General features: G+C 44.9%; 1 protein-coding gene across 1 annotated transcript; it reads right to left on the reverse strand.

Moving 5' to 3' along the window:
- Nucleotides 1–2,135: 2,135 nt before the first annotated feature.
- On the reverse strand, nt 2,136–10,268 carry F7 (coagulation factor VII (serum prothrombin conversion accelerator)). The gene is made up of 8 exons (XM_010081454.1): nt 10,196–10,268; nt 7,808–7,968; nt 7,220–7,244; nt 7,013–7,126; nt 6,023–6,163; nt 3,518–3,624; nt 2,885–3,005; nt 2,136–2,674 (listed from the first exon to the last, which is right to left on the reverse strand). The coding sequence occupies exons 1-8, from the start codon at nt 10,263–10,265 to the stop codon at nt 2,136–2,138; spliced, it is 1,278 nt and encodes a 425-aa protein (XP_010079756.1). The 5' UTR covers nt 10,266–10,268.
- Between the last annotated feature and the right edge of the window lie 969 nt (nt 10,269–11,237).

Consider the following 11,237-nt stretch of genomic DNA (forward strand, 5'->3'; position numbering starts at 1 on the left):
TCTTTCTTTCACCCATGCATTTTTAATTGTATCTTTTATTTGCGGGGGAGGGGAAGGGAACTGTCACTTTAACAAGCAAAAGCCCCCTCAGCCGGCGGTGGCAGGTGTGGGGCTGAGCTGGGGCGAAGCCGGGCTCCCACCCCAAAACACCCGCCACCCGTGGCAGCTCCTACCCGCGTTTCCCACATCCCGACACCGCAACTCGCTGGCTCCACGTTTTCAACACCCAGGGTTTGATGACCTTGGCCGGGCACTCGCGGGGAGGCGGCCACTGTCTCCCTTTTTTGGGGGGTTTCCCTTGGCTTTGAGGCCACGTCATTGGTGCTTCCAGAGCGTGTCGTCGGGTCTCCTTCGTCTTCTTACCATGTTTAAACAGGCTGTTATAGTAAAAATGTAATTAAAATATGACTAAAACCCAGCTTTGTTTTGAAAAAATCACTGCACAGCCATTAGCACTGGTTGTTTGCTTTCAGCATTTTACCCTTTTTCTGCAAGATGGTGATTTGTTCATAAATGTCAATATTTACACTGGAACGTTACAGAGAAGCAACCATCCTATGCAGCATGGAAAACCCAAAACTATTCTAGCTTGAGGGGTCTGGAGGGATGATTTTGCAATGCTGAGTGCCTCGTCTCAGTGAAAATGAGGCTTTATTTGCCGGTTGCTGCTCCTGCTCACCTTCCTCCTTGGGAATATGTTCTGCTGGCATATGTGCTTTCCGTTTAGGAGTAACGAGAACTTCTGGGGTATGTTTCCATACTGTAAGACCTCTTGTTTCTCAGGTCTTTGGAATTTGCTGCCTTTCCCAATTCAGTTCATTTCTTAAATGAATAGTGTACCATTCTTTCTATGTCAGTAAAGCAGGTTAGAGGATTTCAGTATTGCATGGTATATGTACCATATAGTGCCAGCATTTTCCCTAACAATAGAGTATGGTCAATTTTAAGTGTCTTACTTGCTGATAAGCTTTTGCGATTGAGCTGATACTCAGCATGATTTGAGGGAATCAGAAGTGTAAGTTTTGCATAAGATACTTAAACTGGTTTTGGATCTCCTGGTCCATTTTATCTGTTATCTCCCTCACCTTTTCACTGTTTTCATGCTTAGATTAGAAGGTACATTTTTAATGGTATAGTCGATGGTGTTTTTGGAGCTCTTCAGGTTCTACCATTTGTGCAATAACGCTTTACAGAATCTTTGTCCAGTGTTTTGCAGATGGTCAGACAAGTATCCTATTCTGGTTTTAGATCTCAGGACAGAGTACAATTTAGATTAAACAAACATTCCCTTTCATTTGCCCTCTTCTGTACTGATGAGCATTAATACCAAGGCAAAGATAAGATTAAATCAGTGCTATTCTTCACCACTCATAAGGTTAAGTATTACACTCGGTAGCCTTACTCCAATAACTCTAGGTACAAGAAGACTAAAATCAACTTTTTGTAGCAGACCTGTAAATGCGGAATTAACCTTTTCCCAGCTTTCCTGTCCTGGAGACTATCTGCAGTTTCTCCCCCTCAAATCTACCTGTTGCCACTGCAACTGTAGGAGAAAGTTACTTTAACATAAGCTAAAAGAAATACCTTTTCTGTTTCTTCTGCTATTGCATCGTTATATTGCAGGACCCATCAGCGTAGGAAGTTGTGAAAGCCAGAAGTGTAAATGTGTTTGAAAGAGATTGCACACATTTGTGGACAACAGGTTTGTTCATGACTATTACAACTAATGCAACTTCTGTCTCAGGAAGTCTGTACGTCACTGATTACCAGAAGCTGAGAGGGTAGCCGGAGGAAGGATCATGGTGTGCTTGACATGTTGCTGCCAGTCTTTCTCTCAGCATCTAGATCTGTCCCTTAGCAGAAATGGATGCAGAATGAGAGAGACTCTGAGTCTGATTTTTATGGCCATTCTGTGCCTGCTTGACAACACACACAAGTTCACAAACAATACTGATAGGGAAGGTAGTTATTTTATATATTCAGTTAGGCATTAGGCTCGTTTCAAATCATTGATAGTGGTGTGGGTATCACATACATCACTCATCCAAGATAATGAAGGAATGTTTCAATAGGAAAATGGCAGAGAGGGATGGATGGGCAACAACATGATCTGGAAATGCTCTGGTTCAACATCATTAATCCATGTGCTTCTTCAACCAATCGATGTATTTAGATACCCTTGTGTAAACCCCATAGCTGCCTCTCACAGCACAGCCCTTTCCCCAGCTGACAATCCCAGTCAGAAACCAAGTGTTCTTGTACTTTGTAGCATGAGGTCCACCACTGTCTCCCTTGCAGGCGTCTTTAACACCGGTCAGGTCTCCTGCACAGAACATATTCTCTGTAATATTTAAATCGGTCTCCTTTTCACATTCTTGTGTTTTCACACGTGGCAAATTAACTCTCATCAGAACAGAAGACGTGGCACCTCCATCTAGTAGGCGTCCCCATCCGCTCACTGTGGAGAACTTGATGGAAGACAGTTCATACACTGCAAACCGTTTTTCAGGCAAACATATCGGCACCACGTAATCGGTGAGATTCACAGGTGTTTCCAGGCTCAGGAGGGCAATATCGTTATTGACTTGTCCATTCATGTATCCTTCATGAATGATTATCCTGGCAACTCCACTTTCCTGCTCAGTTTTCTCATCGTAATTTATTGCGTGTTCACCTGGAAAAGTTATTAATCACAGGTCATGTCAGTCAGGTCTTGGATTCCTCAGAAGTTCGAGGAGATAGGGGGTTTCTAGCTTGACACCTCTTAAGGACAATTCCCTTTTACTGCCAAAGCCTCACATTTTGTCTTTTGTTCTGGTTTGTCAGGATGGGAACCTGCCACCACAACCACAACTTGATAATGTGAGGAGGGGAAGATACATACCCAGTCTCACCCGAATCTGTTTAGGATGAGTATACTCCAAGCAGTGAGCTGCAGTGACCACCCACTCCGGGGAAAGAAGGGTACCACCACACTTTTCTTTCTGATTTTGTATTATAAGGGCCTGACAACATAAAACAAATTTATGTCATATATCGAACATGCACTTGACCTGAATCTCAGTAGTCAGGTGTTATATTGCTTCTTTCTGTCACTTTATGCAAAGGTGTTTGAGAATATGGTGCTGATTGATTGTCTGGAGAATTTAGAAGGGGGGAGTCTTTCCACTGACATTTTCTCCATCTTGTAGTATGGACCCTGCCCATTCTGGCCAAGAGCATATCCCTGCAAAGCCGCAGCTAAAATTCTTGCTGGCAGTAAGGTTAAGGACTAAGGGGTCCAGGAGACAGAGGAGGTTGTATTGCGACTCCACTCCTATGAAAGCGGGCACTCCAGAACAAGGCTAAGATGCATAATTGCAATAGGTGGATCTGCTGGCTACAGAAGAAGAAGGAATTTGGTTGTCCAGACCTGTCACTTTTTACGTATTTTTAACATAATAGATTTAAAACAATGAATATGAGAGTGGTTTCATAAGGAAAAAAAAAAGGCAATGAAAGATTTCTGAATACTCACTTGCCACGGACATTCACCTGGAGGACAGATTAAACCACCTACTATTCTCCCCCGTGCAGTTGCATTTTTTTTTGCCAGCACTGGTATTTTTCCACATGGGTACTTCACTGAAAAAAAAAAAACCGAAAAAAACACAAACCACAAAAGGGCAGCACGTGTGATTTTATTGCACTGAATTCACAACAGAATGTGTAAGGTTTGCAGGGAAGTTGTGTTAGCTGAAAAACTGGTTTCTAGTCTGGGAGCATGGGTTCTCAAAATTAATTTAAAGAAGCTCAGCAGGTAAGTAGTCTTTTTGTTTGGAAACAACCAGAAATGCTTTTAGAGATAGAATGCAGGCCCATACAGTATCATTGGCATATATTCACCTACCACAGGAGTTTGCCAACAGGGTACCTGCTTAAGATATATGTCAATGAGGTAGGCTGCAGGCTGGAGAGCAGAATTGACTCTGTCAAGCTTTGAAGTCTACATATTTTTGTTAGTCCTGCTGACCTTAACTCAGTTGTACTAAGTGCACAGCACCCATGGCATGGTGAGACACAGGTTTAAGCATGGGACGTGCTGCTTGCTATCCCTCGTCTGGGTGGACCTGAAGATTTCCTAAGAGAAGACACTATGTCTTCATTCTCCTGGCAGACTGTGCCTAGTTTGCTTGGGTCCAGAGCATTCTGGATTCTTCCAGACTGAACATCTCAGGCTAAGGTCTGTTTTTAGCCTGACCAAGCATGTGAAGATTGGCAATGAGAGAATCAAATCTTGAGGACTGAACCTGTGACTAAGCTGCAGTGCAGAGGAAACCTTGGTGTTTTCAGTACATCTTTCACCCAACTGAGTTTTCCTTTCAGGAAGAAGAAGGTCTGCCTTTGGGTTTTTCTGTGTGCCATGTGGCTGTGCTGTAACTGATGGCACCGTCCCTTACATCCAGCGGTCACTCTGTGATAACGCTGTGAGGAGGAGTGCTCGCTCCCTGTCGCTTTGGCAGCCGGGGCCCCATAGTCTGTGCTGAGTTGAATCTGAGATCTCCACGGATCTGTAATAGCCCAAACGTGCTGACTGCTTCACCTGATGTGAAGGCAGCACCAGGAACAGGCAAGGTGTGGAGAAACAGGACTGGCTCTTTGGTGGCAGCTGGTGGAAGGTCAGCACAGACCCACACAGACCTGTACCCTCCAGGACTGTCTGCAGGGCAGCGCAAGTTTGGGCACTTGAAAGGGACATTGTGAGAGGTGACAGAAGGATGGTGAAGGGACTGGCAGTATAGTACCTACACAGTTTTGTAACACACAGTCAGTGCTATGGGTATTTGGGTCCCCAAGAAGCAGGCAGTGACAAATACATCTTCCTCGTAGGGGAAGACACGCTGAAAAGCCTGTGGGGAATATTGAATTTGTTGTTCTCAGCTTTTAACAAAAGCAGCTTCCCCCCATCACGTGATATTGCAGAATCTGCTAAGAAGGGATAAGCACATTACTAGGCATTGTTTCCTAATGAAGTTGCTGTTGTTAAGAGCTAGGTTGTCATTATCAGTACTCTGCATGACTGCTCCATTGAGGTGTGTGTAGAGGGGCATTACCCCTTAGAATTACTTTGCACGCTCCCTGCAGCTCCGTACGTTATGTTCATATCCCCAGGGGCCTTTTTGCCCTCTATTAAAGTAATTGAAGTAGGCATCTGCAATAGAGTCAGGTGCCAGCTTATGTGTTGGAAAAATAATTAGCGTGTGCTACCCTCATCCCTGTTGAAATTTACCTTGTCAGATGAGTGACAGAACTAAAAAAACATAGTGTCTGGAGGAATATCTAAAGTGTATTGGTCCTACCAAATACGAAAAAAACAAGAAAAAGAGAAAAAAAAGAGTAATTGATTTTCTCTGTTTTTTTCTCTGGCCTCTTTCTCTCCTGATTCCTGTGCTGAAATAAATATGGTAATAAAATCCATAGACACAATTTCAGATTCAAGATCCAACAGTAAAACAATGCTGCCCCCAAAATATTTTCCCACCGTGAGCGTAAGCTAAAACAAAAGAGGACTTGTGAGGCCCAGAGCCCCTCCACTCACCAGAAGCCCCTCAGCCTGACCCCCAAATCCCCAACTACCTGCTGCTCTGCTTTATTTAGACCACCTGGCCATGGGCTTGTCTCCACTGCTGAGTTCTCTACTAGACCAGCGGCAAGAGTGCTTGCCAAAGAGGAGACGAGCTCAGCTCCTCAGTCCTAGCAGGTGGGATGTTCAAACTCAAATTTTCTGTGTTTCAGAGGAGTGGACCTCTGGGGCCAGGAAGAAGGGGACAAAAAGCCCCCCTGCTCGGTGTGCACGCTTTCCCGACTACTTTTCTGGGGCATCTAACTTCCACCAGAAGCCCAAACCTACTGCTCTGAGCTCTGCCCTTGAAGCAGTGGGGAGCTGGTGGCTGAGGGTTATACCTTGCACCTCCTGGTGTGAACATGAGGACTTTTCTTCCAGGGCTGGCTTAGACTTAGCATCGGGCTAGTAGTGTCTTACCTTGGGGCATGCAGGACACACCATCGCTTGCTAAAGTGTAATCATCGGCACAGAAGCACACTCGTTTTTCAGACTGCCTGTCAGTACAGTACTGTTCACAGCCACCGTTGTCGTAAATGCACTTCAGCTTGTCAGCCACAGCTGAAGTCAGAGAAAGAGTATTTAGGTTTCCAAATGTGCATTTTGGTGCTTACCATGAGTAAACTGCAACTTGAAATGTTGACAGGGAAGCAAGGCAGCAAAGCAGATTTCTGTGTTTTATGTACAGCGACTGCATGAAAAACACCTTCCATTGGGCAAAAGCGAGGCAGACCTGGATCTCCAGGGATTAGGGAGGAAGTCTGTGCCTAAGAAACATACACCTAAAATTAAGTCAGTCTGCATGTATACAGTATCTGAGCTATCTGGAGGTGTTATAATTGTGTGGTAACCATTGTAACATATGACTGAAAAATTATAATTATATTTTGCCATTTGATAGAAGGATGCTCTGGGACGACCGTTGAGACTGCCTGGTTAGATTTGACGAGTGCCTCGTCCTTGTTTGGGCTCAGCCTGTTCTGAGGGTATGACACTGAATATGCAGTGCCCACTGAAATCGGTGAGAAGACTTCATTAACCACTGGAGCTCTCCCCTCAGGCTTTGTACGATGCAAATGCAGTGTAGTTCTTCCCATACTGCACCAAACTTCTGTGTCAAAGTAACTTCAGCACTTTGGTAGGAAAAAAAATTCCTCCTTTTCTCTCCGACCATGCAAAAAAGGCCTTTTTTTTTTTTTTTTAATTTTAACAAAGTCATCATAGGGTAATAATTATCTTGGTGCCTTGCAGTGCCTGACTGCCAGCTGGTTAGATCCATCATGCAACGCTGCAGGCAGCTGTCACTACTAGAATGATGCAGAGCGATAACGATTGCTACTGTTTGTCTGGATGCCTTGCATTTGAATGAATAATGACATTTTTATTTTGTTAAGCTATGCCAGAGCTGACCTTTTTCACAGCTTTTGCCCTCATATTCAGTGGGACAGCGGCACACGTAATCCTGAAACTGGTCATCACAAGTCCCGCCATTCTGACAGGGGTTGGAGTCACACTGGTTAGGGTCTGTAAAAACATTCAGTGTCAGTCTGGCTCACACGAAGAGCTGCAGCAGCAGGAGAGTTTTTGGAGCTGCTAGAACATCCCAAATGATCATACCAGAATAGATGTGCCAGAACTCTCTCTGGAAGAAAAAGATGTGAGATTTAATTAAAGAATAATTAACTCAGGTTAAGCCCTACAGCCCTTGTAGTACAAAAGGGGTTACAGGCAGCCACAGTGATGCCCCTTTGCTTTTATAATTTATGAAAGTTGATATACATAAAGTAGTCTACATTATTTCCTACATTCTACGTTATTTTTATATACCAATCGAGAAGAACCCTGTGTAACACACACAAATAGGTTACCCATCAATAACCTCCATATAGTTGAGATGGGATTGACTAAAACAGATATGGCACAATACAATAATTTAAGGTATTGTCAGGCCAGGAATTACTGGGGGGCTGGGAAGACAATTTAGACAGCATTCACTTTCCCACCATCCCCCGGATCGGTGGTGCCCAGGCTGGCCCACGCAGTATGCCCTCCTGCAACTCAACCTGCTGTAAATATAAGAGAAAGAGGCAAACAGCAGGACACAAAGTGCTTTTTTTGCTCTCATGGTTTAAAGTGCCAAAGCACACCCTTCAGTAGGGGGAGTCCATCTGACAGCAAGTGCGCACCCAGCCTTGTGTTACTTACTGTCCTTTCATCATCATGGTAAATCTCTCTTGCTTCCTCAAAGGAACACTTTTCTTCCATGCATTCTCGCTCTAGTGACCCCAGTTTTATCTCTTCAAAGAAGCTGTTGGCTCGTCTTCGCCTTCGCAAAATGCTGCTTGCCTCTTCCTGCTTTAGAAAGACTGAAAAACAGTGGCACGTTCTGTCTGTCATACAGCTGCGCTCCCCAGAGAGAGAGGACAGGCGGGGCAATTCCCCCTGAACGCTTTTCTGCTTCCCAGGCCTTTCCTGACATGCTTTAGAAAAGAAATGGGCAAATGTGAAAGAGCCTCCTTTCTCTGGCCTGCCTCCCAGGCAGAGTGGCAGCACGATTACAGAGCCCAGAGCTTAGAAGAAGATGGTGCGTTACACTGCGACTCCTAAGGTACCATCACATGTCATAAAGTAGGTCTCAATGTGCATAGCACAGTTTCTCTCAATTCTAGCAACTGAAGAGCTTGTGTTGCTTTATCTAGCACTGGTGTACATGGTGACACCTGGTTTTCCTATATTTGCTACAGCAAATCACTCGGTGACAGGTGGACCATAGTCACCCCTGGCTCCCCAGTGCTCCATTCCTCACCCGGGTTATCTCACACCCCTTCACTCTTTGGACCTGCAGAAGACGCCCCCCCCCCCACCTCTAGTAGACCACAATTTTAAAACCACAGCTTTAATATATTTATCATTAGTTTCCTTCTGTAAAAAAGCCTTGTTAAGGTATGTAGGAAGGCTGGCCAATGCTGTTGCCTTCCCTAGTGGAGCTTGAGGATGGCTCCTAGCTGCTCCAGCACCACAGACCAAAGCCACGAGGGTCTTCTCTCCGTGTGTCTCTGCCGTGCTTTGGAAAGACATTGGGTACACAGGTTCAACAGCAGACGTGAGCAGTGCTCACATCATAGAGCTACATCAACTTCCAGCTGACAGAAGTGTGCACTGAAAGAGCTGATGGCATTGTCACCACGCTGACCTGCTCCTTAGCCTCAGGATACAAGCACATCACACAACTGTGCCCTCTGGGTATAACTGAGGATAACGAACAAGAGGTCCCAGTGCTGCAATGTACTTTTGCTCCATGTACTACACAGAACAAGTCTTGAAAGAATTAATAAGAATTAATTTTGCCTTTTTTTTTTTTTTTTTTTTTTTCTCCTCCATGTCAGTAGGGGATTCTGGAGCTTCATGACAACAACTTACATTTCAGCACCTTTAACTATTTCACCTGGGACTGTGGGTAGATTTGGGGATTGAGGCTGATGTATATCGCCCACCTTTCCCATAGGACATTCTCCACTACGTGACCCCTGGGAGAGCAGGAGTTACCTCCTACCTGCTGGAAGGGCCCTGAGGTTGTCGCTGAAGGACAAGACTCGTGCATCCTCACCAACATACACACGACCATAAAGCCTGAGAGGGTTTATTCCAGCCTGGTGAGGTGTCTGTAAACATTTGTGTCTAATCAGAACTTTTTCTGAATTGCATGCAAAATAGTGGTAATTTTCCCTATATTTCAAAGTTACTTGAAGGAATCAAATATTGTGTGGCATGCGTTGAATTTATCCCAGGGTGCTTCATAAACATTTGCCCATTGTAGGAATGTCATCTGGGTCTTTCTGCCATGATTTCAAAGTCAGGCTGTGTGCATTTAATATGGCTTTATTTAAAGGCTTTTAATTAACCTTACACTGCAGATACGTGACACATGTATTCAGTGCACAGGCACAGACTCTGACACAGGAGCGTGCCTGGGGACATCCTCCCTCCTCCCACTTTTATTTCGGCATTCTCCACTTATTTACATTTAAATGCTTTCAACTTTGGCTACATATTTTTCCACCTTTGTTCACTGCAGTGGGGGAGACCCAGTCAATGTCTAACTGGAAATCTGAAAGCACTGGGTCTGCTTTATTAATCTGGGAGCTGATTTTCAGACACGTACTGGAGCTACCACCTCACTGCCTTCTACTGCTGCCAAAACAGGGTGGATCCTCACCCCTTTAATTTCTCATCAGCTGAATGACAGGCTATTGATTCCTTGCTTTGAAAAATACCACAGTTCAATATGAAATAACAATAAATCTGAGTTCCTTTTTTCATGTAGTGGGCAGACGGCTGATGGTTTGCCTTCTCTCTGGGCAGTGAGATCACAGATTCACTTAGAAGTCTAGAAGTGCTTTTCCTTAGTTGGCAAACTAACGCATGGATGCCATCACTGAAAGCAAACAAGAACCTTCGAATAACTCACAGGCACAGCCAGAGGCAGGACAAACATGCAACAGTCCTCAAAACTTGCAATGAAAATTACATCTGAATAACAGGAGAGATGTCCATTGCCAGTAAACATAATTACAGCCATATCCTGCGACATACCTGCATCCAGAGAAGGAGGAATCAGTAGCAGAAAGCAGAGAAACAAAGCCATACACTGCCTGGAAACCATGATGAACCCTGCGAGCCAGCGTCCCGGTAGTGTATTGACATTTCAGCAAGGACTGTTTGGCCAAAGAGCTCAGCTTCAAATGCTCGGAGCCAGAGGAGGGGCGGGCGAGTCATGGAAACAAAAAGATCCATGACACCCAGCAAGCTGAGCAGAACAGCACAGGCAAATCCCGCAATGAGCTCTTTTCACACAAGCGCACTCTCCTGACCTGTGCAAAGGCTATGCTGATTACACAGGCTGCTACCTTGGGCCTTCATTTTGTATCTAACACACCTTCTTCTTGAGAAACATAAATGCCAGGACGCTGCATCTGCATGATTGGGACTAATTTGGCCACATAGCCCCGCATACAGAGAGCAGCAATGTGATATTTATCTTGAATGGGCAGTGGAGATGTGGCCATTCAGTGCTTTGGAGTGTGATCAAACCACTGACATCTGTCCGTTCCCGTTTTTCCATCAGCAGTTGAAAGTCTGCACTTCTAGCTGAATTTACTTGGAGCCACTAATTAACCAGCAAGAAACACCCTACACTGGTTTTCTCCATCTTCTACTGCAAGACCCATGTGGGCTGCGCAAGTTGTGCCAGTTGGAAGAAGCGCTGAGCCCATCCACGTTATATTTCATAAGTAATGAGAGGGGTTTGACGGGCTCATCTGCAGACCATGTTTTATCTGGAACACAAGGCAGTCCTCTGATGTACTGGAAATCAATTAATGGCATCAGACTAGAGAACTGACAACATTCTTGGGGAAATATTTACTTAAGATAGCAGCGAGGTAAAGAGCATGTTTGCCTATGAGAAGGGAAGCGTTGCCTGAGGGCTGGAGGATTTTCCAGGCTGTTCTTCCCTTCCTGTGTGGAAAGGAAGGAGGGTCAGCTCAGCATTTGAACGCTACAGCAAAGAAAAGCAACAGCTGAGTTTTTAGTTTGCTGCCAACACTCAGTGAAACTCGCTGCAGAAGTCGTGATT

This window comes from Pterocles gutturalis, unplaced genomic scaffold, assembly GCF_000699245.1.
Source record: "Pterocles gutturalis isolate BGI_N339 unplaced genomic scaffold, ASM69924v1 scaffold27204, whole genome shotgun sequence".
In the NCBI taxonomy this organism is placed as follows: domain Eukaryota; kingdom Metazoa; phylum Chordata; class Aves; order Pterocliformes; family Pteroclidae; genus Pterocles; species Pterocles gutturalis.

What these genes read in the sequence shown, in the direction of transcription:
- F7 (XM_010081454.1), bottom strand. Translation starts at nt 10,265, where the DNA reads ATGGTTTCCAGGCAGTGTATGGCTTTGTTTCTCTGCTTTCTGCTACTG. An exon ending in ACCATGATGATGAAAGGACA is followed by an intron (nt 7,245 to 7,807) that starts GTAAGTAACACA and finishes TTTTTCTTCCAG; the next exon opens with AGAGAGTTCTGGCACATCTA. An exon ending in ACAGATTCGGGTGAGACTGG is followed by an intron (nt 2,675 to 2,884) that starts GTATGTATCTTC and finishes TAACTTTTCCAG; the next exon opens with GTGAACACGCAATAAATTAC.